The sequence below is a fragment of the Mastigoproctus giganteus genome, chromosome 5 (genome assembly GCF_048544385.1).
Source record: "Mastigoproctus giganteus isolate SK-2022 chromosome 5, ASM4854438v1, whole genome shotgun sequence".
In the NCBI taxonomy this organism is placed as follows: Eukaryota; Metazoa; Arthropoda; class Arachnida; order Uropygi; family Thelyphonidae; genus Mastigoproctus; species Mastigoproctus giganteus.
The window spans coordinates 186,272,216-186,299,480 of NC_143579.1; the positions used below are offsets into that span (position 1 = coordinate 186,272,216).

At 36.5% G+C, this 27,265-nt stretch overlaps 1 protein-coding gene across 1 annotated transcript in view; it reads right to left on the reverse strand.

Annotated features, from left to right (window-relative positions):
* Window positions 1-27,265, reverse strand: part of LOC150085930 (P2X purinoceptor 4-like) — a 118,044-nt gene that overhangs the window by 50,163 nt on the left and 40,616 nt on the right. The window contains exons 5-6 of the mRNA XM_090374745.1: window positions 23,495-23,600; window positions 15,392-15,481 (exon numbers count right to left, since the gene is read on the reverse strand). Of these exons, the coding sequence (XP_090230871.1) occupies window positions 15,392-15,481; window positions 23,495-23,600 (196 nt within the window). The remainder of the gene's footprint in view (window positions 1-15,391; window positions 15,482-23,494; window positions 23,601-27,265) is intronic.

Genomic DNA, 27,265 nt, shown 5'->3' on the forward strand with positions numbered 1-27,265 from the left:
TCTTTTGGTGAGTGCCCAAGTTTCACTTCCATAAGTCATGGCGGCGCCCTCTGTAGCCAGGTGGGAAGGAGCAGCAGTGCATAGCACACGCTTCTTGATTAGACCGCGGTTCGAGCCTGTCACCACAAAATACGGAGGATGAGGAAAGGTCAGGGAATGACCACCGCATTTCCTGGATCAATATGGCCTTAGTTGCTAATGCTCCTAAAAACCAAACAACAAACAAAGAAACATAAGTCATGGTGGGGAGTATAGATTGGTTCATTATTTTACGTTTCAGACAAACTGGGATATTGTTCTTCAGTATGTGACTATATTTCCTGAATGCTGTCCATCCAAAATTTATTCTTCTCTTGACTTCCAGCCATTTATCATTATTACAGCTAATAACTTGTCCCAGATAAGTATATGACTCCACCTTTTCAAATACCACCACTGGAGGCTTGAAGTGGTGAAACCCATGTTTAGTCTCTAGAGCAAAGTTTCCGGCATCCCCCTCCCCCCAATCCTTCAACCCATGCATGGTACTAAGTACTATAGGTTTTGATACCTTTCATGTTTGGGGTTTCATAAAAAAAATAAAAAATAAATTAATGCTCCTTCAATCATTATTTCCCTTTCTGTGGCATACTTGTTCATCATTACTTTTGTTTTAGCCATATTCATCTTTAGTCCAAAACCCTTACTAGCTGTGCATAACTGATTAAGATTTTCCTCTAATTCTTTGGGATCGTGGCTTATGACCACAATGTCATCTGCAAATCGTAAATGGTTTAAATACTCTCCGTTCACATTGACTCCTTTCTGTGACCAGTCTAATCTTCTGAAAGCTTCCTCAAGGGCAGCAGTAACAGCTTCGAAGATATTGTGTCTCCTTGTCGAACTCCCTTCTCGATTTTAAATTTCCTACTGTCTTTGTCTAGTCTTTGTCTATATTTTGCAAAGTATATATCATACTATGAATGCTTTGGACCAGAAAATGAATTACTATACAGGGTGGTTCATGAAGATATGACAACTTCAGGAGCTGATTTTTAAGGCAATTTTGAGTAAAACAATCCACGTGAACATGGATCTGATTCTGAATAATTACAGAGTTACATAATGTTTGTAGATTGATTCTTAGTAACACACCATTACAAATCGCACTCATAACGCATGCACCAGCGTGGCCTTGATTGAACATAGCCTGACAAAACACATGCAGTGTGCTTGTTTGTTTGTTTGTTTGTTATTTAGTTTTTAGGAGCATTAGCAACTAAGGCCATATTGCTCCGGGGATATGCGGTGGTCATTCCCTGACTTTTCCGCATCCTCCGTATTTGGTGGTCATGGGCTCGAACCCTGGTCTAATCAAGAAGTGTGTGCTACACACTGCTGCTCCTGCCCACCTGGCTATGGAGGCGCCTGTGCAGTGTGCAGAGCAGCATTGTGCAGTGTTGTCCTTTTGTGTTCCATCATTCCTTTCAAGATGCCTTTTATATTTAAAAGTGCTAAAAATATACACCATGTTGTGTATATTTATGGATTTTGCAATGGAAATGCTATTGCTGCTGAATACCAGCGATGTTTTCTGAACTGCAAACTTCCAAATTGACAAGTTATTAGGAGTTTTCCAAATATTGCGAGATACTGGCTCAATTCTCAGCATTCACATCCCATATGAATATGCAGTGTGACAAAATGTGACTGTGCAAGAGACCTTCATTGGGACAGTACAGTGAAGTCCTCATGCTATTATGCAAAGGATATCCATGCACCTCAATGTTTCCTAATCAAGAGTATGGAGAACGCTACATAAAGAAAGCATGTATCCATACTTGTACTATGCAGTGGCAGAGCAGTGTTGTAAATGTGCAGCATATTCAACACCTTGAACCTGGGGATCCTGCCTGATGGCTGGAATTTTGCAATTGACTGAATGACCATTTGCATTGTTACATCCTATTTGATGATGACAATTGACTCACCCAGCAAGTGTTAACAGTTTTCTGTGCAATTCCCATGGTTGGTTGAAAAATGAATCCTGATGCCACTGTTAAGAATAATTTTCAGCTTCAATTCAGTGTTAATGTGTGGTGTGGAATCCTCTATGATCAGCTTATTGGCCCATTTATTTTTGACAGTCATCTTACTGGACAGGTCTAGCTACAATTTCTGCAAAATATATTGCTGCAACTGTTAGAAGATGTACTTTTGGCTTCATTATATCGAATGTACTTACAACACAACAGAGATCCTCCTCATATCCATAAATATACACAACATGGTGTATATCATAAATATATCATAAATATACAACCATCCATAAATATACACAACATGGTGTATATTTTTAGCACTTTTAAATATAAAAGGCATCTTGAAAGGAATGATGGAACACAAAAGGACAACACTGCACAATGCTGCTCTGCACACTGCACAGGCGCCTCCATAGCCAGGTGGGCAGGAGCAGCAGTGTGTAGCACACACTTCTTGATTAGACCAGGGTTCGAGCCCATGACCACCAAATACGGAGGATGCGGAAAAGTTCCTGTGCATTGGTTTTCACCTCAATGACCAGTTCCCTGGGCAATGGATTGGTCAGAGTGGTCCACAAAATTGGCACACCTAGGTCACCAGACCTAAACTCTATATTTTTGCCTGTGGATGTGGATGAAAGATCTTTAATATCACATAAAAGTGCAAATACAAGGTGCATTACTTGATTGCATATTGAATGCTGCAGCTCCTGAAGTTATGTCATATCTTTGTGAATCACCCTGTATATAGAGTACATACAGCATTTCAATTTCTGGTCTGCAAGACAGTTGCTGTCGCATATGTATTACCATAAGTAGGGAAAGGTACATACAATGGCCAAATTTGATTTGTTGGTTACTTCATAAAATAGCTTGCAAAAAGACAACCATAATGAGCTTAGGTGAGCAGAACACGTGATTCACACATGAGCAGCAAAATGCACTGAAGTTAAAGGTGGTGTTTTTCAGAATCTACACAACCATTAATTAATATTAGTAATCACACAAGAATTGCAGTATTGAGTTAAAATATTAAGCAGTTTTAACTTATTTATTTAAAAACTGCTTATACTGTAGTTCCTAGGTATGTATCAGTCTCTTTCTCTCTAAAATTCAAGTATAATAAACCTTCTGTATCTAAAAGTATGAGAACATTTCATATAGAAGTAATAAAATTTGCAATACAGTGCATTGCAATCCAACTGCATTAAAATTTTCAATTGGATTTTTTTAGAAAATCTAAGTTTAAAAGGGTTTTAATTAATTTTTTCTGTTCATATTTCACAATTCACTCAAATCATTCCGCGCATAGATATAAAATGAAAGAACTATGATACAGAATAACTATTAGTATAAATTTGAATCCCAAAGGCACTTAAGTTTTTCCTTATTTCAGATACAGAATGACAGAACAATTTTTTAAAAATTTTTTTACTGAATATTGAGATAATTTAAAATTCTCTACCAGTATCTAAAGTGAGAAATTTATAACTATCATCATACAAAAATTGGCTAGATTTCATAACTGTATTATTACAATTAGACATTAGATGATACTTATGTATAAAAATTGGCGAAGCTAAAGAAAGCGAACACGAGAACGAAGAGAAAAGTCGGATAACTTACGCAGAAAATTAGTTTCCCGATACAGCACTTTAACGCTGCTCGATTGGTAAACAGACAGTAGGAGTTATCGGTCTGGAGCAAAGTCAAGAACAATATATTGATTGACAAGTAGGCATGGCAAACGATGTGCTGATTTGCGAGAACACAACACACGATAACATCGGTTTAGTAGCACTAACGGTAACTTGCCCTAATGAACACTTTCCATAATGGTGAAAAAAGATCAGGCTACCTCCACTTGAATTCCATGGGAGCTTGAACCCCTCCTGAAGTAGAGGGGGTAACCTAACCTTCTTTCTTTGGAATCACAGTCATATTTAGAAATACATTCATAAAAAAAATAATTTTTTTTATGACTGTATTTTTATTTTCTTGTTAAATCATCATCATCATCAGCCATTTACAATCCACTGCAGGATGAAGGCCTCTCCAGCAACTTTCCAGTTCCTTCTGTTTTGTGCAATGGCCATCCATTTACTACCAACAAACTCATGAATTTCATCTGTCATCATGTCTTCGAGCTATGTGTCCTGCCTAAGACCATTTTAGTTCTTTAGTTTTGATAACAATGTCGTTTACTTGAGTTTGCTGCCTAATCCATGTGTTTCTCTTCTTATCTAACAGTCTGATTCCCAATATAATTCGTTCCATTCTTCGCTGTGTAGTTCTCAGCTTCTCTTCCATTCTTTTGGTGAGTGCCCAAGTTTCACTTCCAATAAGTCAAGGTGGGGAGTATACATTGGTTCATTATTTTACATTTCAGACAAACTGGGATATTGCTCTTCAGTATGTGACTATATTTCCTGAATGCTATCCATCCAAAATTTATTCTTCTCTTGACTTGCAGCCATTTATCATTATTACAGCTAATAACTTGTCCCAGATAAGTACAAATTTGTATATGGCTCCACCTTTTCAATTACTGCTCCTTCAATCATTATGTCCCTTTCTGTGGCATACTTGTTCATCATTGCTTTTGTTTTAGCCATATTCATCTTTAGTCCAAAATCCTTACTAACTGTGCATAACTGATTAAGATCGTAAATGATTTAGGTACACTCCATTCACATCTGACTCCTTTCGGAGACCAGTCTAGTCTTCTGAAAGCTTCCTCAAGGGCAGCAGTAAACAGCTTCGGAGATATTGTGTCTCCTTGTCGAACTCCTTTCTCGATTTTAAATTTCCTACTGTCTTTGTCTAGTCTAGTAAAGTAGGTAGCATTCTCATGTATTTTCTTCAAAATCATAATATATGGGGTATCTATGCCTTGTCTTTCCAGTGCCTGAAACATTGCCTTATGCTGTATGGAGTCAAATGCCTTTTCATAATCCACAAATGCCAGTCATAACGGTGTTTTATATTCATTTGCTTTCTCCATTAGCTGTGATATATTACATGAAGGTGATCCATAGTTGAGAATCCTGTCCTAAAGCCACCTTGCTCTTTCGGTTGATTCTCAACAAGTATTCTTTCTAATCTGTTAGTAATGACCCTTGTGAACAACTTGTAGATGTGGGATAACAAGCTAATTGGTCTATAATTTCCAATTTCTGATTTATCTACTTTCTTATGCAACAAAACTATGATTGTATTATTTCACTGCTTAGGCATCACACCTTTTCTAATGCATTTTGTGAAGAGCCTTGCCAGTTTTTGTGCTATGTCTGTTCCTCCCAATTTTAACAACTCTACAGTAACTTCATCTTCCCCTGGGCTTTCTGATTCTTCATTTTCTTCAATGCATGTTCTACCTCATCAGGAAGAATATCGGATATGTTGTATGTGTTGCTAATTTGCGATCCATCTTCCCCACTGCTGGCATCATTCCCTCGCTCCTTGTATAATTCTCTATAGTAGTCTTCTGCTATTTGAATTATGCCTTCTCTGCTATTTATAAGTACACCATCACTATTCTTCCATTTCAGTATCATTTGTCTTTCTGAATTATTGCTCATGGCTGGTGATTTAAGTCCTTTGTTTTCCCTTAATGCTCGTTCTACGTTTCTTGTGTTAAATCTTCTTATGTCCTCTCTGAGTCTCTTTCTAATGGCTTTGCAAAACTCAGTATACTGAATTTTCTCCTTGTCAGTGTTTATCTTGCTCTTCATTTGTCGCCTTCGGTTCATCATAACAAGTGTTTCTTGACTAATTTTTTCTTCTTTGGATTTCTTTTTCCCTATAGGTTTCTTGGGCTTATCACTTTCAGAAAGTTGTAATATTCCTCGTTGATATCTTGGTCTTGAGCAGTCTGCAGAAGCTCAAACTTGTCCTTAAATTCCAGTACATACTGCTTTTTCTCCTCTTCAGTTATCTCAAAGTATTTACTCAAGTCAGTTTTTTCCTTTCCTTTCCTCCACCTATATCAAGTGTGCATCTTACCATTCTGTGATCACTTCCAACATTTACCTTATTCAGGACGGTAACATCATTCACGATATATCTTCTGTTAGTGAGGATGAAGTCGATTTCATTAGTTGTAAATCCATTTGGACTCTTCCATGTCCATTTTTTTTCACCCTTTTCTTGAAAAAAATGTTCATTACTGACAATCCTTGAGATTCTGCAAATTCCACAAGTCTTTCACCTCTTTCATTTCTTTCACCAATTCCAATATTTCCTATAGTTCCCCTTTCTGTGCTGTTTTGTATTTTTCCAACCTTAGTCTTGCTCCATAATAATAGTGTGGTGGGTTTTCTGCTCATTTAGAAGACTCTCAATTTTGGTGTACATTTCTTCAACCTCTTCATCATCATGGCTCGATGTTGGTGCATAATAAATCATTATAACTTTTAGCTTGTACCTCATAGAAATCCTGAGTATTAGTCTTGACACCCTTGGTGATGCACTTTTGAATTCCAAATGGTGAAAATGGTGAAAAAAGTCAAGTTATGAAATATAATGAAAAATAAAGAAACCTTTTCCTTTTTTCGTAACAAAACCTAAATCAACAATATAGTAAAAAACACTCATGAACTCCAAAAATCTGCTTTTAATAATGAGAAAAAAACATAATGAAGAACATAAAAATTAACGGAATGAAACTTTTATTTAGTTTTCATCAAAAAATGAACCAACATTTTATTTTCCTTACAAATTTCTTCCATCTTTGAAAGATTCATCGCTGCTGTTTATCATTCATCACAAAACTATTATGCACCATTCTTTACTCATAAATACACAATAATGCCAACCAATGACTACACCATAGCTTGTTGTTTGTCACACCCACCACCAATCATTTCATCGTTTGCCATGCCTACCTGTCAATCAATATATCCTTCTCGATTTCGGCTCCAGACCGATAACACCTACCTTCTGTTTACTGAGCGAGCAGCGCTAGAGTCTGGTGTCGGGAAACTAATTTTCTGCATAAGTTATCAGACGTTTCTCGTCGTTATCGTGTTGGTTTTCTTTACCTTAGCCTAAAAATTAAAAGATGGCATTCTAAAATTATTTTCTCATTTAAAAATTTATAATACAATCTCACTCAATTTTTTCAGAAACATTGAACTATCAAGGTAAAATGTTTTTATTATTTATCTAACATGTACTCATTAATCCTAGCAAAAGAAAAAAAGGTAATAAGTTTTATATGTCAGTTCTAAGAGTCTAAAAATGTTTGTATATTATTACTAAATACTAAATAAACACAGTGGTACTTGTGTTTGGTTTTTAATAATGTAACTTTATCACATATTAAGTAGCATAATTTAAAACAGTGTAGTTTGTACTGCCATTAAATAAGCAGGATTAGCATAGCATTATTCTTTTTGATCTTTTAGTTTTGTGTGTTTTCAAATTAAATCTACACTAAAGTCATGCCTCAGACTACAGCAGCAAAGCATAGGGTTCAAAGTAGTGGAACTGCTTTGATTTAGAGGAGAACTTCTGAAGGCATTTGATATAACCATAGGGGATGCCTTTGTGTGTGTGAATGTTCATTGTAAAGAGCATGAGGAGGTTAAGTGCAAACTCAACATTCTGATGGAATTACAGTGGTAATCCAATGGTAATTCGTTCCACAAAACCCATTGTATGTTGAAAATATTGTAAGTTGAAACCAATAATACATTGATTTCCTGTAATTTGCTCCCCAACAACACATAAAATAGGTATTTCTTACATGTTATACTTCATTTTTACACTAAAAATTTGTGTTTTATAAAGATTATTTAATAAATAGTCATAAAACACTTTAAAATAAAAATCGAACAATAAATTAGCATTTACCTTAGACTTGAAGTGCAGAGCTGATGAAATCAATGGTGGCATAGTTGGTGGTCGGACTATATCAAGCGTCAGGTGTCTTTTCAGTCTTCTGTTGCTACTGGCAAAGAAACTGTCCAAAGTGGACTGTTTTTTACGACTTTTTTGTAGCTTCCTCAAGTAAGAAATGACTTTATGTTCCATTTTGCACATCATGAGTTCAGTGTTTTCAATGTTGGGATGTTTTTTTACCACTTCTCTTAAACACTCCCAACAAGAAATGACAGTCTTCAACTCTTCAGCTGACACTTTTTGGGTGTCTTTTTCTTCCTCTTCCTCTCCAGTATCACTCTCCATAATTTTCTCCAATTCTTGTAGCTCCTCTGTTATTAGCTCATGCCCTTGAGTGTCAATAAGGTCCTCCACATCCTCTTCACTAACCTCCAGACCCACTGATTTACCAAGAGTGACAATATCATTTGTTAAAGCACCATCATCTTCAAATCCGTCAACATTATGGATAATTAATTAAAGACTAGATGTTTCTCAAAGACTGAATTTAAGCACTTGGTGGAAACATCATTCCAAGAACTTACAATCAGCCTCACACAATCCAGCATGTTGAACTTCGACCTCCAAAAATCTTTGAGGGTGACAGCATTTTCACCAAAGGTCACTGCAAAGCAACTTGCAAACATTTTTGTGATGTAGATTTTCTTGAAGTTTGCAATCACTTGCTGGTCCATTGGTTGAAAAAGAGGAGTGGTGTTGGGTGGCAAAAATTTGACTTGAACAAAGTCAAATTGTGCCTCAAGAGATTGAATAAGGTTGGGACCATGGCCTGCTGCATTATCCAACAGGAGCAGTGCCTTCACAGGAAGCTTATTTTTCTCAAGATAACTTTTCACTGAAGGACAGAAAACTTCATGCTCCCATTCACTGAAGACATATCCTGTAACACAGGCCTTCTTGTTACTGTGCCAAAACACTCCTAGCATGCCTTTGTTGACCTTTTGTTGTTTAAATACTCTGCGGGTGTTAGAGTGATAAACAAGCAAAGGCTTCAGTTTAAAATCTCAAGGGGCATTGGCCCCCAACAGGAAAGTGAGTCTATCTTTCATAGGCTTATGCCCAGGTAAACTAGCCTCATGCTTAGTGATGCATGTTCTCCTGGGCATTCGCTTCCAGAAGAGGCCAGTTTTGTCAACATTAAAAACCTGTTGAGGAAGATAACCCTCCTGATGACCAACAAACTCTTCAAATTCAATTTTTTAAAGGTCTCAGCTGTTTTTTTTTTATCAGCACTGGATGCCTCCCAAGCCTTTTAACACTTTTGATATTTGCCCTTTTTCTGAAATGTTCAACTCAGCATCTGCTGGCTTTAAAGTTCAAAGTGCACAGCACTGCCACTGGTTGATGGAGCTTTAAGTTTCTGATTGTCACAGATCTGAAACAATCGTACGAGTGATGTTCTGTGTGCTACGCGTTGAACAATAATGCTGTTGAACAATAAAAAAGACACTAATTGGTTGAGAACAATCATACGAGTGATGTTCCATATGCCACGTGTCTGGGCACCTCCGTAGCCCAGACACATGGCATATGGAACATCACTCGTATGATTGTTCTTGAACAATAAAAAAGACACTAATTGGTTGAGAACAATCATACGAGTGATGTTCCATATGCCACGTGTCTGGGCACCTCCGTAGCCAGGTGGGCAGGAGCAGCAGTATGTAGCACACGCTTCTTGATTAAACCGGAATTCGAGCCCATGACTACCAAATACGGAGGATGCGGAAAGGTCAGGGAATGACCACCCCATATCCCTGGAGCAATATGGCCTTAGTTGCTAATGCTCCTAAAAACCAAATAACAAACAAACAAACAGCCACGCGTCTGAAAATTTCCACCCATGTGTCATTCCATCTATATTGGAAAGCCATTGGTACCTGCAAATATCATTGGTCCTTAAAAGAAATGATCGTATGGAAGGTAAATCGGATGTCGATTTCATCATAAGTTGAGATCCCACTGTATATGAGGAGTAAAGATTAAGGTTGATGCCCTTGAAGGGTTAAAAGAGAAGGACTCATCAAGTACTGAGCCACCCAACCCAATTCTGGATAATATGCTCCAGAATCTGACATCAAGACATTCTCTGCAGTAGAGATCTTTGGTCCCATAAGTAGTAGCTATAGTTGGTAATTCGATTGTCAAGGGAAGTGGGAGATATATTGTGCAAAAAGGACAAGTGGAAGGGGACTGGGGTATGTCTGCCAGAGACTAAAGTAGATGACATACAGCAGATATCAACTTTTCAGGGCATAAAAGATATTGTTGTACATGTTGGCACTAATGATATTAAGAGTAGATGTGAATATTTAATTAACAAGTACAGAAAAATGTTGAGAAAAAGTGGTGACTCTTTCTCAACAAGATTAGTGAATGGAACAAAGGGTTGCTCTTACGAAGAAAGGCTTAAGTTTTGAAAATTATAAATTTGCAAAACTTAAGTTGATCTGATTGAGGTGTATAAAGGTTTGAATGGTTTGAGCATGCTCAATGCTGATGGGATTCTTCCTCTTGCTCAGGAAAATTGCCTGAGAGAGCATAAATTCAAATTGAGGAAAGCCAGTTGTAGGATAGATGTGTGGAAGTTTGCCTTTAGCCAGTGGGTGGTTGGTTGCTTGAACAAACTTCCATCTGTCGTTGTAGAAGTTGATAACTTAAACAGGTTCAAGGCAGAACTAGACAAACATTTGGAGCGAGTGGGTGAAATGAGAAGGGTATGTGTGTTTTTTTGTTTTTTTTGTTTTTTTTTGGCTGATGCTATATAAGCTTGCTTGCTTGCATCATTTGCAAGCAAGGGCACATAATGCATATTGCTTTCTTGCATCATGTGCCCTTGCTAATGACTTAGGATTGAAACTGAAAACTTCTACAACCATGCCCAGACATAATATGAGGGAGTACATGATAACATCCTTGCCAATCAATTTGGCCATGGAGAGAATGTGCAAGGCTCATGGGGTAGAATTTTTTTCATGTAGTCTGTGCTTGTTAACAGGAGCCAGCCGACCGGGCTAGCCGGCTGGGTAAAGTGCCTGCCTGGCAACCCAAAGGTTGCAAGTTCGAATCCCACCTCGGGCTTGGATATTACAATGGTGCCGTGCTGTCCAGTTCGACCTCATGGCCACGATACACGAAGGAAGCAGGAAAAAACTGGTTCCTTTGTGTATTGCTCACATCATATGCTAAAAAAAAAAAAAAAAACAGGAGCCACATTTAAATAGAAGTAGTGCAAGAATATTTGATGATGCTATCAAGGCAGTGTTAAGTGGGCCAGGAAACTACTAGCCTGGGGGATACACAGACTAATAGATTAACGGTAGCCACAAGCAGAGGTGAAAGTGATTCTTGCACTTTTTATATTAGAACATGCAGCAGCCTAGAAAGCAAGGTGTCAGTGATTTAAAGACCTGCTAAGAATCCTTGTGTAACAAGCAAATACATCGGCTTATTTAGGGTTACTAAGAGTAAAAACAGCTGTAGATATACTTGTACATAAGCTAATGCTAGCAGCACAGTAAAGAAATTTTATGAATTTGAGATATACTGATCAAATCATCAAACGCAGACATAGTCGGGATATCAGAGAAGAGTCTAGGAAAGTTTATCGCCAGCAATTCACCGCCATGTCAGTTTATCGCATAAACAATTTACCACCGTGTCAGTTTATCGCATTTTACCATCTAGAAGCAAAGAGATGTGTTTGGTCAAATCATAAAAAGTTATTTTTTATTTAAGTTTCTGCCTTAAACAGATTTCCACATGTATGGAAATCTGTAATTTAATAAGTACATTATGTATTTTAATAGTTACATGTATCACAAAAATAGTAAAAAATCCATAATTATTTGAACAGTATAACAATTGGTTAATTTTAAACTAAACTAATTATAACATTAGGTAGTTCATAGTACACTGCAAAAATTCAAAATGAATGTTTATGCAATCTTCAGAATCAGTCACGTTGGGATAATTACTAAGAAACTGTAATATTTACAACACAGTATGTACATTATTAATAAGAAATATTATGCGCTATATCTCTTAGATAATCGACAATATCATCCCATTCATCGTATGCACTAACAAGCCTTTTAATTCGTTCATCACAATCGCGATACTTCCTTTTTTTTGTTGCCCAGATCACTTCCACTTAAATATTGTTCAATGCACATTTCATTAATACTTTGTTCTTTTTTAATGCAATCGATAAATTTCCAAATGTTGGGATGATAAGCAGCGACTTGTTCCTCAAATCCTCTATGCCACTCTTCAACAGAATTATTTGTTCTTGGTAATCCTTCAAGAACAAGATGGCATACATTCCACATTTCATGAGAATACTTTGGTGGTCGACGAGGATGTCGTCTGGTTGGGCGTCCAATCCGTGTATCCTCAAAATAATCAACAACTCCTTGTGATTCTGGAGGAAAAACACCATTTTCACACAAATGTTCAAAAATGACCGTTACAATTGGAGTGGACACAAATGCAATTGCTGCCAAAATTCGCATATTTAAAGCAAAATTAGCATCAGTTTCATAACGTTGTTTCAATCCATTGTTCTGAATGGAACGAAAAATACATTGTAAAAACAACCTCGTTGCGAAGCGTCAGGAAAAACTCTTCTGCAAGCAGTCATCATCGCCATCTCAAAATCTGTAGATATTGATTGCAGGGACATAGCCCGTTCCAATACTTTCAGCTGCTGTAGTAGAGATACATATGTTTCCTCAGACTTGTTAGGCAATAATGCATAAACTAATGGAAGCGATATTTTGTCCTTGAATCCATGTATCGTATACAGCTGATAAAAAAGTAAGGGAACAGTTTTGAAAGTCCCATCGGCATACCAGTGTTCACTTCATGCTAACAACTGCATATTTCTTTTCGTACTGAAAATTAACATACGATTGTCCTCGGGTCCAGAATCAAATTGTAGAAACAATTCTCCATTGCATGATGTTTTATATTCTTCTGTAAAAACTATGTCTCTACGATGCGTTGGAAGAACTGGGCCATTAAAATTTCGATTTCTTATATTTCGGATTGTTCGTTTCATTGTATCTACACTTGGAAGCTTAGGGGCTGCTGCTGCTGCTGCTTGGCTACAGATTCTCGAAACATTTGAAATAATACTATGAGGCATATTATTTGTTGTTTCTGCATAAATTCGAATGGAATCAAGAAGTTGTGCTGCCTCAACTCCTGATGCGTCTCCACAATGATTGTGCTCCTTCCATGTTTTAATGATGGTGTTATATACCGTAGTAACTCGAGCGGCACATTTGGTTTTTCAGTAATTTTGACACTTCCAATGAATTTTTGTTTCATTTTGCCTGTCTTTATAAAACAAATATCCACTAAAGCACAATTTCGGTTTTCCTTTTTCTGATTTCAAAAATTTCACCAACATGATGCATTCACAAACTCAAAAGGATGAAAAATAAACTCAAAATAAGAAAATGTTGTGATTGTAAGAGATTATAAATATATAAGTACCTCCCTAATTGGCATGCCCCTAAACTCCCCTAAACAGATGTTACATGGCACAGACCTAAACAGATGTTACATGAACCGATGATACTGAATGCATATAAATAAAAATGCACGGAATGCATATAAATAAAAATGCACGGAATGCATATAAATTATTAGGTAATAGATGCCCCTGCAGTAGATATAAACTGGTCTGCAGTCAATAAACAAAGACGATTAGGCAAGAAGGCAGATTATGAGAAGTCTCTTGCAAAAAACAGCAGTAAAGACTTTTTTACTTAAGTAAAGAATAGAAGAAGGGGACTGAATCACAGTGGTCCATTAGATATGAATGGAATAACCATTGATGATCCTTCCCAAGTTGCAGACAAACTGAATGGGGATTCTGCATCTACATTAACCATGAGGAATTTTTCAGGGATGAGGATTCCAGAAGTGACTCAAATTCTGGCTGGGAGCTGAATGATTTTGTGATAACTGAGAGGAAAGCGGAGAAGAAATTGTTGAAGCTAAACATAAAAAATGCACCTGGGGTGGATGGATCTATCCAGTTATATCAAGGGAGACAGGAAAAGAAGGAAGGTCCCTATTGACTGGAGATGTGTAAATGTATCCCCAATTCTCAAGGAAAGATCAAAGGGAGACATGAGCAATTACAAACCTGTTAGCTTGACTTGGTTCCTGGGAAAATAAAATAATGGAGTCACTGGTTAGTAGAAGAGAAGTAATGCAGAATCATTGGACTAATGTTTATAGCAGAGTACCTAGGGTTCAGTGCTGGGCCCATTGCTGTTTTCTGTGTTTCCTAATAATATTGATGTTGATGAAAGAAGCATACCAGGCTTGATATCAAAGCTTTCAGATGATATGAAGGTTGTCAGGATAGTTAATCACAGTAATCAAGGTATGCTACTGCAACAAGATCTAGCCAAATTAGGCAGATGAGCTGAGAAGTGGCAAATCGAAGTTAAATATTGACAAATGGAAGGTACTTCATATGAGGGTAGTAATCCCAGATTAACAAACCAGCTGTGTGGTACCACGCTCAGGGCAGTGGAGAATGTGGGGTTTTTTTCAATGAAATATAAGAATTTTGCTAGCAGGGATAAAGAGATGATAATCCCATTCTGTAAGGTAATGGTTAGGCCACATCTTGAGTACTGTATACAAGTCTGGCAGCTTCAATTTAGGGAAGACATGGATTTTCTGAAATGAGCGTGCAGAGAAGAGCAACAAGGTTGGTGAGAGGGGAAACAAAAAAGTGCTCTTACTAGGAAAGGCTTCAGTTCTGCAAATTGCAGAATCTGGAGGCTAGGCACCTGTGAGGAGATATGATTGCAGTGCTTAAGGCCTTCAATGGATTGAGTAAGCTGTCTGCTGATGGAATCCTTCCTCTTGCTCTAGCTACACACATCCACTTGCTCTGATTACACCCCTCTACGAAACTCCCATCTGATTTTGTAGAGGTCGATGGTTTGAATAAATTCAAGGAAGAACTAGATAAACTGTTCAAGGGGATGGACAGATGAAATGAAGTGTTTGGTTTTTTTTTTTTTAGCTGATGCTGTTTATGCTTGCTTTCTTGGATCATTTGCCACTATTTCTACTACTAATAATAAACCACGACCACTGTGCCTTAAAGCTTTTTTAACTTCACTTATTTTGGGTTACCCCTTCAAGCCTTCCTCCCCATTCCTTTCTGCTAATATTCATTTCTTATAATTCCATATTCTTCATACCTTTTCTGATTACTTTCTTCAATATCCTCCTTGAAAAACTATCCCCCCCCCCGACCAGTAAAAATGTCATAATACCAATTAGTAAACATCTAATTCAAATAATATCTACATGAATTTTATATCTATATTTATATATAGGTATATATGCAGACAATACAAACAGTTTAAGATTTTTCTTTTGTTGTTCTACATTACAGTTTTTTAAAAGTTAGAATATATTTTCATTACCTTTGTATCTTGAACCTTGGAAATTCAACATAATTTTTAATTAGAACTGTAAACCTTTTTGTTTGTGAAAGGAGTGGTTTATGATTTCTCCTATAAAGCAAAATATTCAGTTTCATTTTATTTCATTCAAACAAGAAAAAAGACAATGTTTTACAATATTCTATATAATTAAACTTCCACATTATCACAACTGCTTGAAATTGCTAACAGCACTGTTCAAGGTTTGTGCTAGTTTTCGTTATTATTATTATTATTATTATTATTAGCCATATGGTACAAGGAAGTCTGAGGCTTATGCTGCACCAGCCAAAAAAAAAAAAAAAAAAAATTCCCCGAGTTGCCCCCTGTGTGTGAGAGAGAGAGAGAGAGAGAGAGAGAGAGAGAGAGAGAGAGAGAGAGAGAGAGAGAGAGAGAGAGAGAGAGAGAGAGAAGTAGAAAGGCATCACCAAGAAAGAGAAGAATGATGATATCTAGCTCAGGACCCTGGGTTTGCCAAGCCCATACTCACCAGATGTGAGCCCCCGGGGTTAATTACAAGTATACCATTGATTATACAAACTTTTGTTGAACACATACAAAATTGGCTAGGGACTTATTCTCAACTTTTGAGAATAAGTCTGTGAAGATTAGTTATAGCAATAATGACAGATAAACCTAAGAGATATAAGGACCACTATCAAGATAACATATAACGTCTTGCCTGACAGTTAAATATTTTACTATACTTTAGTAAAGGGAAGGAGGAGTGAAGAAAATACAGGAACAAACTGATCAGAGGAATTTAGGTAGTTTCAGGAGACGTAGATGAAGTTATCAATAGGAGTGTACTGGTTAAAAAAAAAAGATGAACTTTAACAGACTATTTTAACTGGGGATGACCCTTAATTGAAATTCTTCTTGAATGAGTCCTTTGTTAGCAAACTGGCAGCACAGCCCGTGGTTGGTCAGGACAGACAACTTCCCTACATCTAGACAAATTGGCCTCTAGTATTAAGCAAGGTGGTTGTAAAGGTGTATTTTATTAATTTCATTCATATTATAAATTGTAATTTTAAAAAATTAGACAAGAACAGTGTATTATCAATATAATAAAAATTGAATTGAATTTCAGCTAAACAGAAATAATTAGTTAACATGAAATATGTTTCTATTATCAAAAAATTAATTTCAGTAACACTGTAAAAATGAGTTATAAAGGAAAAAAATGCAAATATTAATAATGATAATCTGATGGCAATGCAAAAAATAAAATAAAATAACCTAATTCATTTGGTGAAAAACAAATACAATAAAAGCTTTGTTATCTGACACTTAGATTACTGAGAAGTTCTAGTAATTTGCATATTTATATCCCGGAACAAGGTCATCACCAATTACAGTAGTTTTCTTTGCACACCATATTAGAAAACTTATAACTCACTGCAGTCTGGATTGCTATTTGGCAAAAAATTAATAAATTTTGTTATTATTGCATTTTACAGAATAAAGAAAGGTGGATTCAATAGGAAAATATGCAAAACTAAAATAATTACAGTTTAAAAAAAATAATAAAATAAGAGTAAATTTTACTTGTTTCAATTTTCCTATACATACTTTTTTTTTTTTGGATGTGATATAGTTTACATAGCGCATATCCAAAATTTTAGTTTTAGCCTTGTTATCTACTGGTTTTTCCTAAGTGGATGAGATGCTCAGATAACTAAAAAATGTAGATAATTCCCATGCATGACAGTTAACAAAGATTTCACTGTCAGGGAAATGGGAAATATATTTTGCAAAAACGATAGGTGGAATAGGACCTGTTTCTGCCAGGGAGCAAAAGTTGATGAAGTTGTATAGTTCTGTTTCCTAAGTGGATGAAATGCTCAGATAACTAAAAAATTTAGATAATTTCCATGCATGACAGATAACAAAGATTTTACTGTTAAGGAAATGGGAAATATATTTTGTAAAAACGATAGGTGGAAGAGGACCCGTTTCTGCCAGGGAGCAGAAGTTGATGATGTTGTATAGTCTTTTAAGGGCACAAAATGTGATACTGTTGTACACACTGGTACTAACGATATTAAGAGTATGAGATATGAGGATTTATCTTCAGGGCAATGTTGAGAAAAAATCACCAGTTCGGATTAAATTTGAAAGTGGCTGCAATTAGAAATCCAGACATGATAGGAAGGAGTACATGAGGAGAGTGTTGTCAATCAGTTTGGTCCTGGAGAGAGAGGCTGTGCAAGATTCATAGGGCAGAATTTTCCTCAGTGTGGTCTGTGCTTGGTAAGAGGAGAGACTGTTTTTACAGGGATGGGATACAATTAAATAGAAAAGGTAAAAGAAAATTGTCTGATGCTATTGAGTCAGTGTTAGGTAGGTCGAGGAACTACTAGTATGGGGGATACTACACAGGCTAGTAGATTAACAGGGTACTGCTTCTTTTGGGACATGCAGCAGTCTGGAAAGCAAGGTATCAGAGATTTCAAGGGGTGTGTGTGTGTGTGTGTGTGTGTGTGTGTGTGTGTGTGTGTGTGTGTGTGTGTGTGTGTGTGTGTGTGTGTGTGTGTGTGTGTGTGTGTGTGTGTGTGTGTGTGTTCCTCATGGAACAAACAAATACATGGTTGTGTTAAGCTAAGAGAAAAACAGAAGCATGTATACTTGTATGCACACTAATGCTAGGAGTACAGCAAACAAATTTGATAAATTTGAAGTACTAGTTAAGTCATCAAACAAGAAAAAACTTGTAACACTTTTTCTTCATAACTTCAACCATGCTTAATATTGTTTATACCTTATGTGCATAACAATATCATCTTTTGTTTCCTTAAAAGATAAAATGATGATGTCTGTTCTACGACGATGGCCCAGCAGACATATTCTGGATCTATTCCACTTTTCCTTATTATACAACATATTCCCTGTTTCTCTAACAACTAAATCACCCAGAATTACAACTTCTTTTGGGATCACTGCTTTATGCCCCTAATGCTTCCTCCCTGCAGCCTGGTGCATGAAAGAAGGATCCAGATTAAGTTGGATGTTTGATGAGTCATGTGATTTAATTCCTTCTTCAGTCAATGAAACACAGACTTCAACCTTAATTTCTTCAATCTCCCTGCACCTAAGACACAAAGAAATCATCTGTGACACTATTGTGAAATTCTAATCCTCACTTCCAAATGGCTTCAGGAGCAGATAGCACAGAAACTTTATTTTAAGTTTTATAGATCTGCAGGTTGGAATTTTCCCAGTTGAACTGTATCTCAGACTATGAGAGAAAGAAAGAGAGAGAAAGAGAAGAGAAGAGTGGAGCAGAGACAGACATAATGTGCATATGTGGAGCTATGCATCTTTAAGAGAGGAACTGTAATTTTGTAATTACTATAAAGTAAAGGGACATAATCTTTAAATTCTATATTAGATTTTTTAAAGGGATACAACAGATTTCAAGTTAATTATAACAGATGATAATGTTCTGTCTCAATCCGCAGAGCATAACTGGTAGAGAAGTTTCTTCAGATTGAGGGTATTTCCCAAATGGAGTGGCTATAGGAACCTACAAACCTGAATTTCACTGAGCATGTAGAGGTTACTCTGAGATGGCAATTTCAAATAATCAACTCCCCCAGAAAACCTTACATAAGTTACAAACTGCTCTCTTGGAAGAGCAGGTTTTAATAACACCAAGGCTAGACTTTGCTGGAGTGCATGAGAGCCCTGTTGTTAGTCTGAGTAACAGTCAGGGGTTTACTGGACTTTTTTTTTTTTTTTTTTTTCAGTTTTATGTCTCTTTGTGATTACCTGAATTGTAATAGCTGTTTGCATGATTAATAAGCCATTACACTATAATTAATGGTTTTATTTTTTGTAATTCATTACTTCATGAATATTACTTTGGTTTTATAATTACTCTACTATTTTAGCCTTCTTATCTTTGTCAGCTTTTTGAATTTGTATATAACAATTTTGTTAGCCCCTAATGCCATCCAATGGCTACAGCAAGGCTTATTTGATTGTAATAGATTTTTTTTTTTTTTTTTGTACTTGACTGCAAGTGAATAAATGGTTATTGATTGATCATATCGTATCCCCCTACCACTAAGGTCTACGACCTAGACTGCTGAGCTAATTTTCATATTTTATAAACAGCATAACTTAACTGAAGTTCACATATGGTATATTTTTGTTCTATCATGATGTACTTCCATACCAAATTCCGCTAATATATCAATTATTTTACAAACTATTGAACTTTTGCCATTTATAACTTCTGCCTACCAGTATACTTATAATACAAACCATAACATTTAATTGCATAATGCTTATAATGCTTATTTGCATATACTGCTTGTCATGTTTCTATTCCAGTTAATTACATAATGCTTAATCACATATAACAGTTATTCTCCTCCCCCCATATTTCTCCTTCAACCCATGCATGGTACTAAGTACTATAGGTTTTGATACCTTTCGTGTTTGGGGTTTTCATAAAAAAAAAAAAAAAAAAAAAAACTGTTTTATGCATACCCAAACTGAGCTGAATTTCACATTTTCTAATACATTTTGTAACAGTTAATTAAATTGCTGTTTTTTTCTAAAAATATTTTTCCTTTACTTCTCACTTATATGGCAATTACATTCAATACAAAATTCATGTGCTGTATTTTCCAGTCTATGCACATGTTTACTTTTACAAACATATTGGCTATTATTGTTTTCCTACAGGTTTGATAATGTGCTTAATTCTACATTAACCAACAGTTTTTCAGTTTGCTGGTTCTTGATGATGTTTCCCACACATAGACATAAATACAATGTAATACATACAACATATCTATGTTCCCATGCTACATAAGTGCATGTTGTAACAAGCCTGTTCCTTGTGTTGTAAAGCAACTGTGTGTAGCCTACAGTCAGTTGCACTTTCTTGAATAAGGAACACTGAACACATAAGTTAAAACATATTTTAAACATTTTATTTTTACCCAGTGATATCACAAAAATTAACTCTTAGAGAACAAGTTGCTATTATCAAAGACTTGGCCAATAAGCTATCTCAAAATAAAATAGCAAAGAAGTATGGAACATCACAATTGCAGTGTCACGAATCAAAAAAAATCAGAAGGCAATCATAGATAAATTTACAGGAAATGCTAATCCAAGCAAGAAACGGCAAAGAGAATCAACCAAAAAAGATATCGACAAAACCTTATTTTGTTGGGCTTAGCACTCCAATTTCCAGGTCAGTCTTCCTCAAAAAAAGCAGAAGCTTTAGTTAAGCACAACTGGATGTGCAAGGAATGTTTAATTGACAATGGAGTCATTGATGGTGTCAATGCTGAATGATTCAATTAAAAAAACATGATTAAAAGCAAAGTCACAACAAGGAGGCAACAGAGCACTGGCTAAGCAGTATTTAGCCTGGCAACCATGAGCACTACAAAGTAGAGGATACCTATAACTGTGTTGAAATGGGGATCTATTACCATGCCCTCCCAGAAAGTGGTCCCGTGTTTGCAAATGAAAATAAGTCTTCATTGCATGCAACTGGACAGGAAAAGATAAGAGAGAAACTGCTCATCATTACTAGAAAAGCAAATCCAGTCAATACCAGTGAAATATGCATACAACTGCGGCACTTGGATAACCTCTTCTATATTTAAAGAGTGGCTCATTGAATTTGACCTAGAAATGGCTAGGTGAAAGAGTAAGGTATGTCTCCTGCTAGATAACTGCACATCCCACAAAACTGAAGTTTAGACTCAAGCCATAGAAATTGTTTTTCTTCCCCCAAACATAACCAGCTCCATAAAACTATTGGATCAAAGAATTATTAAAAATTTAAAATACTATTACGTAGTAGTATAATGAAAAAAAACTGCACCAAAACATGAAAGGTCCTTTACACTGCTTGATGCAATTCACCTCCTGTCCAATGCATGGACTCTAGTTAAACCCAAAACAATCCAGAACTGTTTTATATCCAACCTCACAACTGATGTGTCCGAAGATTCTGAGGGATTTTCAAAGGACAGTGCCCAAAAACATGGATGAAGAAGTGTACAGATGATACATGGAGGTAGACAGTGATGCACCAACAGAAGGGAAACTTATGGATAAGGGATTATGTGCTGTTCTTGGAAACAAAGAATATGAAGCAAAAGAGAAGAAAGAAGCTGTTACTGATCTATCAAATACAACTGTGGTGGAAGCACTAAACACTCTTGGTGCCTCCGTAGCCAGGTGGGAAGGAGCAGCAGTGCATAGCACACGCTTCTTAATTAGACTGGGGTTCAAGCCCATCACCACCAAATACGGAGGATGCAGAAAGGTCAGGGAATGACCACCGCATATCCCGGAGCAATATGGGCTTAGCTGCTAATGCTCGTAAAAAAAAAAAAAAAACCCAAACTAAACACTCTTAGAAATTGCATCCATGCAAGAGGACTGCTGCAACCGTGAGATTCCTTGGTGCTTGAGAAGACGGCATAAGAGCAGAAATATGCAAAACCATTAAGTAAAAAACTTTATTTGATTTTTTTCAAAGTACATAAAAAAGACCATCAGTTTTTTCATACTGAGAACATTTTGATTTCAATATTGTACAAATTTTGTTATGGTGAAATTGGATGTTAATTTAAAAACTTATTGCATATTGTTTAGCCACTTTGTAGACAATGCATTATCATTCATATTACTAGCTGTTTTGATGAGTTTTTACAGTTACTGTAACGTAATTAAGTTTGTGTTTTTCCTTCACTAAATGAAAAAATATGAAAAATTTTATTATGCTATAAATTTATTAATATATCATTACATAAACAAATCACTATGTACCTGCATATGGAAAATATTTATGCTGCCAACACGTGGATCTTTGGTGCCATGGCAACTCTCAGCCTGTTATGCTGTAAGTTCTGTCCTGATAATCGCATATATTGGATAATTGCATATTTTATTGAAAAAATTGCTACACAATTAAGAGTTATAGTCTGTGTGATTTAACTTAGCATTCATTAAATTTCGGACAAGTATTCGACTATTAATAGGCACAGCTTTTCTTGGACTAACTGTTATTAGCAAAGTCCTTCAGGGTTCAATGCTGGGCTCCTTATTGATTTCAATAAACTTTCATCAATATCATTAACAATACTGATGAAAGATTATCTGAGTTTGCAAATTACATGAATGTTGGCAGTTTGGTTAATGGGCAGAATCAGGATATGTTACTGCAACAAGATCAATAAAAATTAGGCAGATAGACTGAGTGGCAAATGAGGCTTAACATTGTCAAATGCAAGGTACTGCATACAGGTAGAAGTAATCCCAAATTAACAAACGAATGGATCATACTACCCTTACCTAATTTGGTACAAGATCTTGGGGGTAATTGATAGTGTCACACATGAAGTTCTCTGAGCAATGCAGACAGGCTGCTAAGACAGCTCATGGGACTCTGTCAATGATATACAGGAATTTCACCAGCAGAGTCAAGGAGGCAGTTATCCTATTGTATACAGTAGTGGTTAAGCCTCACCTTCAATACTGCATACAGGTATGGAAGCCTCATTTTCAGAAGGATACAGATCTTTTGGAATGAGTGCAGGGAAGGATGAGATTAGTCAGGAGCACAAAAGTACTCTTATCAAGAAACATCTCATTTCTACAAATTACATCTGGAAACTAGGCACCTGCAAGGAGACTTAATCAAGGTGTTTAAGATTTTGAATGCACTGCATAAACTAAATGCTTATGGCAGCCTAACTATTGCTTGAACAACACACATATGGAGATAAATTTAAATTGAGAAGGGATGGTTGCAGAAAAATGTGAAAAAATATGCTTCAGTCAGATAGTTATTGACTGATGGAACAAACTTCCATCTGGCAACAATGTGGAAGTGGGTAGCTTTAATAAACTTAAGACAGGATTAGACAAATTATTAATATTAAAGGAAATGGATAGGTTATGTAGAAAGGGTTTATTTTTCTAGCTGATGCCATATAAGCTTGCTCACTTTCTTGTATCATTTGCCACTACTAATATTACTGTTTTTGTCATAACTTGTATAACATTTTAGTTAGAGATAAATATTAATATACTGATACTAACAGTGGTCCATAATCCCTTTCCACTGGACACCATGCTAAAATTTCACACACATATTGAGTAGTATGAAATGGAAAGTCGGAAAGAACACAGGCTCCAGTCATGACTCCTGGAAATACATATATTATAGGCTTATAAACTGACATCTAAGATGTAGGAAAAATACAGATAATGTGATTTTGTCATTATACAAAATTCATTTTATTTGATGACACACATCTGTAACTTTATAACCATTCATTATTTTCTAATAGGTTACTGGTGCTGTGAGATGAAGAAAAATTAGGTGTGCAGGACACATTCAATAATTTATTTTATTTATTTATTTTTAATTATGGAAAAGATTGAGAATCAAAAAGAAGTTGTCTGCATACAGAAAAGGTAAGTGATAACATCTGAAGGAAATGTTAAATGAGATCAAGATTCTGGTGTCTGAAGTGGGCACACCACAAGTGGAGTTATGGCAGAGACATCCAACCTTTTTTGTAAATGGGACGAAACAGATAAAATGCTGAGGGCTGCATGGGTCCTTGTGAAAAGTATATCAAAGACTGCTAGAACAGTAATATGCTAGTTTTTAAACTCAGTAGATGGATAATACTTACTGCTGCTTACAAAGTTGTGGGCTGCTCAATGTGAAAGAGTGGGCTACATGTGGCCCAAGGGTTGGGAAACCTCTGAGTTATTGGGAATAGCACTAGTGGTTCTGAGTTACAATGTAACAGTCAGTCCTACTATATATGCATATAACACGGAGGATGGGATGGCTTTTGTGGCTGATGCATCCAAAATATTTTAGTACAATGTAGTTCAGTTTCATACTGAACTATACTGTACTAAAACTGCACTGTAAAATAACTGCAGAAAGTGACTCACTGGCAGTAATTCACCAGTATATGATAAAGTTTTACTTGGATAATACCCATGTGTATTCTCCCCCTATGGGGAACAGTGTAGCTGTTCGGTATGCATTTTGTGTGTTCAAATCCACACAATCTAAAGTTAAATGATTATTGCTGTAACAATGAGGATGTAAGTCCTCTTGCCTAGCAGTGTGCCGACAGTATAAAAAGAAGCACTTTTTTATGTCATGCTCATAAGTATAAAAAGGTAAGATAGACAGCAGCCATTATCAATCCACTGCAGGATGGATGCCTCCTCAGCAATTCAAGTTGAGGGAAATGGACCATAATTTGCCACACTGGTCCAGTACAGGTTGGCAGATATACCATATTTAGCAGTCAGGGGCTTGAAACCCGATCTACTCAAAGAGTGTGTGCTACTGCACTCCTGCTCCTGACCACTTGGCTATGGAGGCCACTCATAAGTATACAAATGGAAAAATTGACACTGTAAAGGATGAGCATTGCGAGGATGCTTCTTGCTGAAGCCAGTCCTACACATCCACGACAAAAGACAATGCTGTCACAGCAGACAGCCTCATCAGTGGATCAGTACTAAACAACTGATTTGATCATGATGTCGGCCACCAGTCATGGATCTGTCCACATTATCATCTTGTACTGCAACTATGACAGGCTGTAGTACAGAAATATCTCTGCAAAGTGAACATCCAAATGAGACTAAGTTAGCGGCATTTTAATTCTCCTTGCAGGTACGTAGTCTCCAGACACTACAATTTGCAGAACTGAAACTTTTCTTAGTAAAAGCACCCTTTTTGTTCCCGTCACCAATCTCACTGTCCTTCTCTGCACCCATTCCAGCAGATCCACATCCTTGCTAAAATGAAGCCTCCATACTTGTATACAGTACTCAAGATGTAGCCTAACCAATGCCTTATACAATGGGATAATCAACTCCTTATCCCTGTTAGCAAAATTCCTGTATATATCATTGACAAACCCAGATAAGCAATTTGGGAAGCCCGTCTCCTGAATCCAAAGATGCTCTCATAATTATGGATAATTGTTTACTTACCTCTTTTGCTGCCTCTCTTAATATAATTGGATAGATCTCATCCACACCAGGTGCCTTTTTTATGTTTACCTTCAACAATTTCTCTTCTATTTTCCTCTCAGTTATCACGAAACCATTTAGCTCTCTGTTAGAATTGATAAACTTTTGGCATCTTGTTTTCTAAAGAATATCTTATGTGTGAATGTAAATGCAAAATATGATTCGGCCTGTCAGCAACCTGAGGAGAACTTACAACAGTGAAACCACTGATATCAAGTGGCTAAATGTGATCCATCCCCTTCCATTTAGTGTTTACATTAATAACAAAGTCTTTGCTGTTTTTCTTTACATTCTTTTCCAAAGACTTCTTATAATCTGCCTTCTTAGCTTGGCAAAGACTTCTTATATTCTGCCTTTTTAGCTTGCCAAACATTTCCTATGATCTGCCTTAGCTTGCTTAACCTCCTTTGTGACTTGATTATAGACTAGTTTAGATCTACGATATGCTTCTGTATCACTTGATAATTTAGATGCATCCAATGCACTTTTCTTCTCTGCCATGAGTCTGATTAATTTCTCTAACATCCATTTAGATTTAAGCCTTGAACAATATTTCTTAGCTGGTATGAAAAGCCTAGGAACTTCTACAGTTATGAATTAGCGAGTGCCATGGCTCAGGGAAGAACCGAAGGAGGGCAGTTGTCCTCTGAATTTATGACATGTATTGCTTTATTGATTTTTGCAGATCACTCCAGAAAGAGATATAATATTGCCAAGACTTTGTGTGCTTCATTAAGGAGTGAGGTTATTAGGCACCAACTCAGCTTTGTTATGAACATTTATGGGTGGATGTCCTCGACCTTGCACTTGATCATCACACAACAAGGCAGCATGCACTAGTCCCAGGAGCTAGTTGACATCGGTAACTCTATTGTCAGGGAAACGGGAAATATATTGTGCAAAAAAGGATAGGTGGAATAGGACCAGGGTATGTCTGCCAGGGACAAAATTTGATGATGCTGTAGGGCAGATATCATCTTTTAGGGACACAAAAGATTTGTTGTACATGTTGCCAATAATGACATTAAAAGTAGATCAGCAGACTTACTTAACAAGTACATGGCAACACTGAAAAAAAAGTCATGAGTCAGAGTTAAATTTGAAAGTGTTTGCAATTCTGCCCAGACACAATAGGAGGGAGTATACAATGAGTCTTGTCAATCAATTTGGCCCTAGTAGTGTCAGCAAATATTCTTGCATTCTTTCTACATAAGTGTATCCCATCACTGTAAAAACTGTTCCCCTGTTAACAAGCACAGACCACACTGAGGAAAATCCTACTTATGAACCTTGCACAGTCTGTCCAGGGTCGGGCGCCTCCATAGCCAGGTGGGCAGGAGCAGCAGTGCGTAGCACACGCTTCTTGATTAGACCGGGGTTCGAGCCCATGACCACTAAATACGGAGGATGCAGAAAGGTCAGGGAATGACCGCCGCATATCCCAGGAGCAATATGGCCTTAGTTGCTAATGCTCCTAAAAAAAAAAAAAAAAAAAAACCAAACCAAATCCAGGGTCAAACTGATTGGTAAGACTCTCATCATACTGAACCACTGATATGAAATAGACCTCAGCAGCACATAGTCTGTGAAATGCAGTTCATCAATTCATTACTTTTAATTGATTATATTAAAATAGTTCCCTAAAGAACATTAAACTAAACTAATCAAGAAACCACTCAGTCAATCCAAATAACTGCTATTTCAATTAAATTCGTGTCATCTGACATCACTTGAAAGCTTCAGTCTTGGATGAATTATTTAGAATAAAAAAAAATATATCATATGTAAGTCAGAATA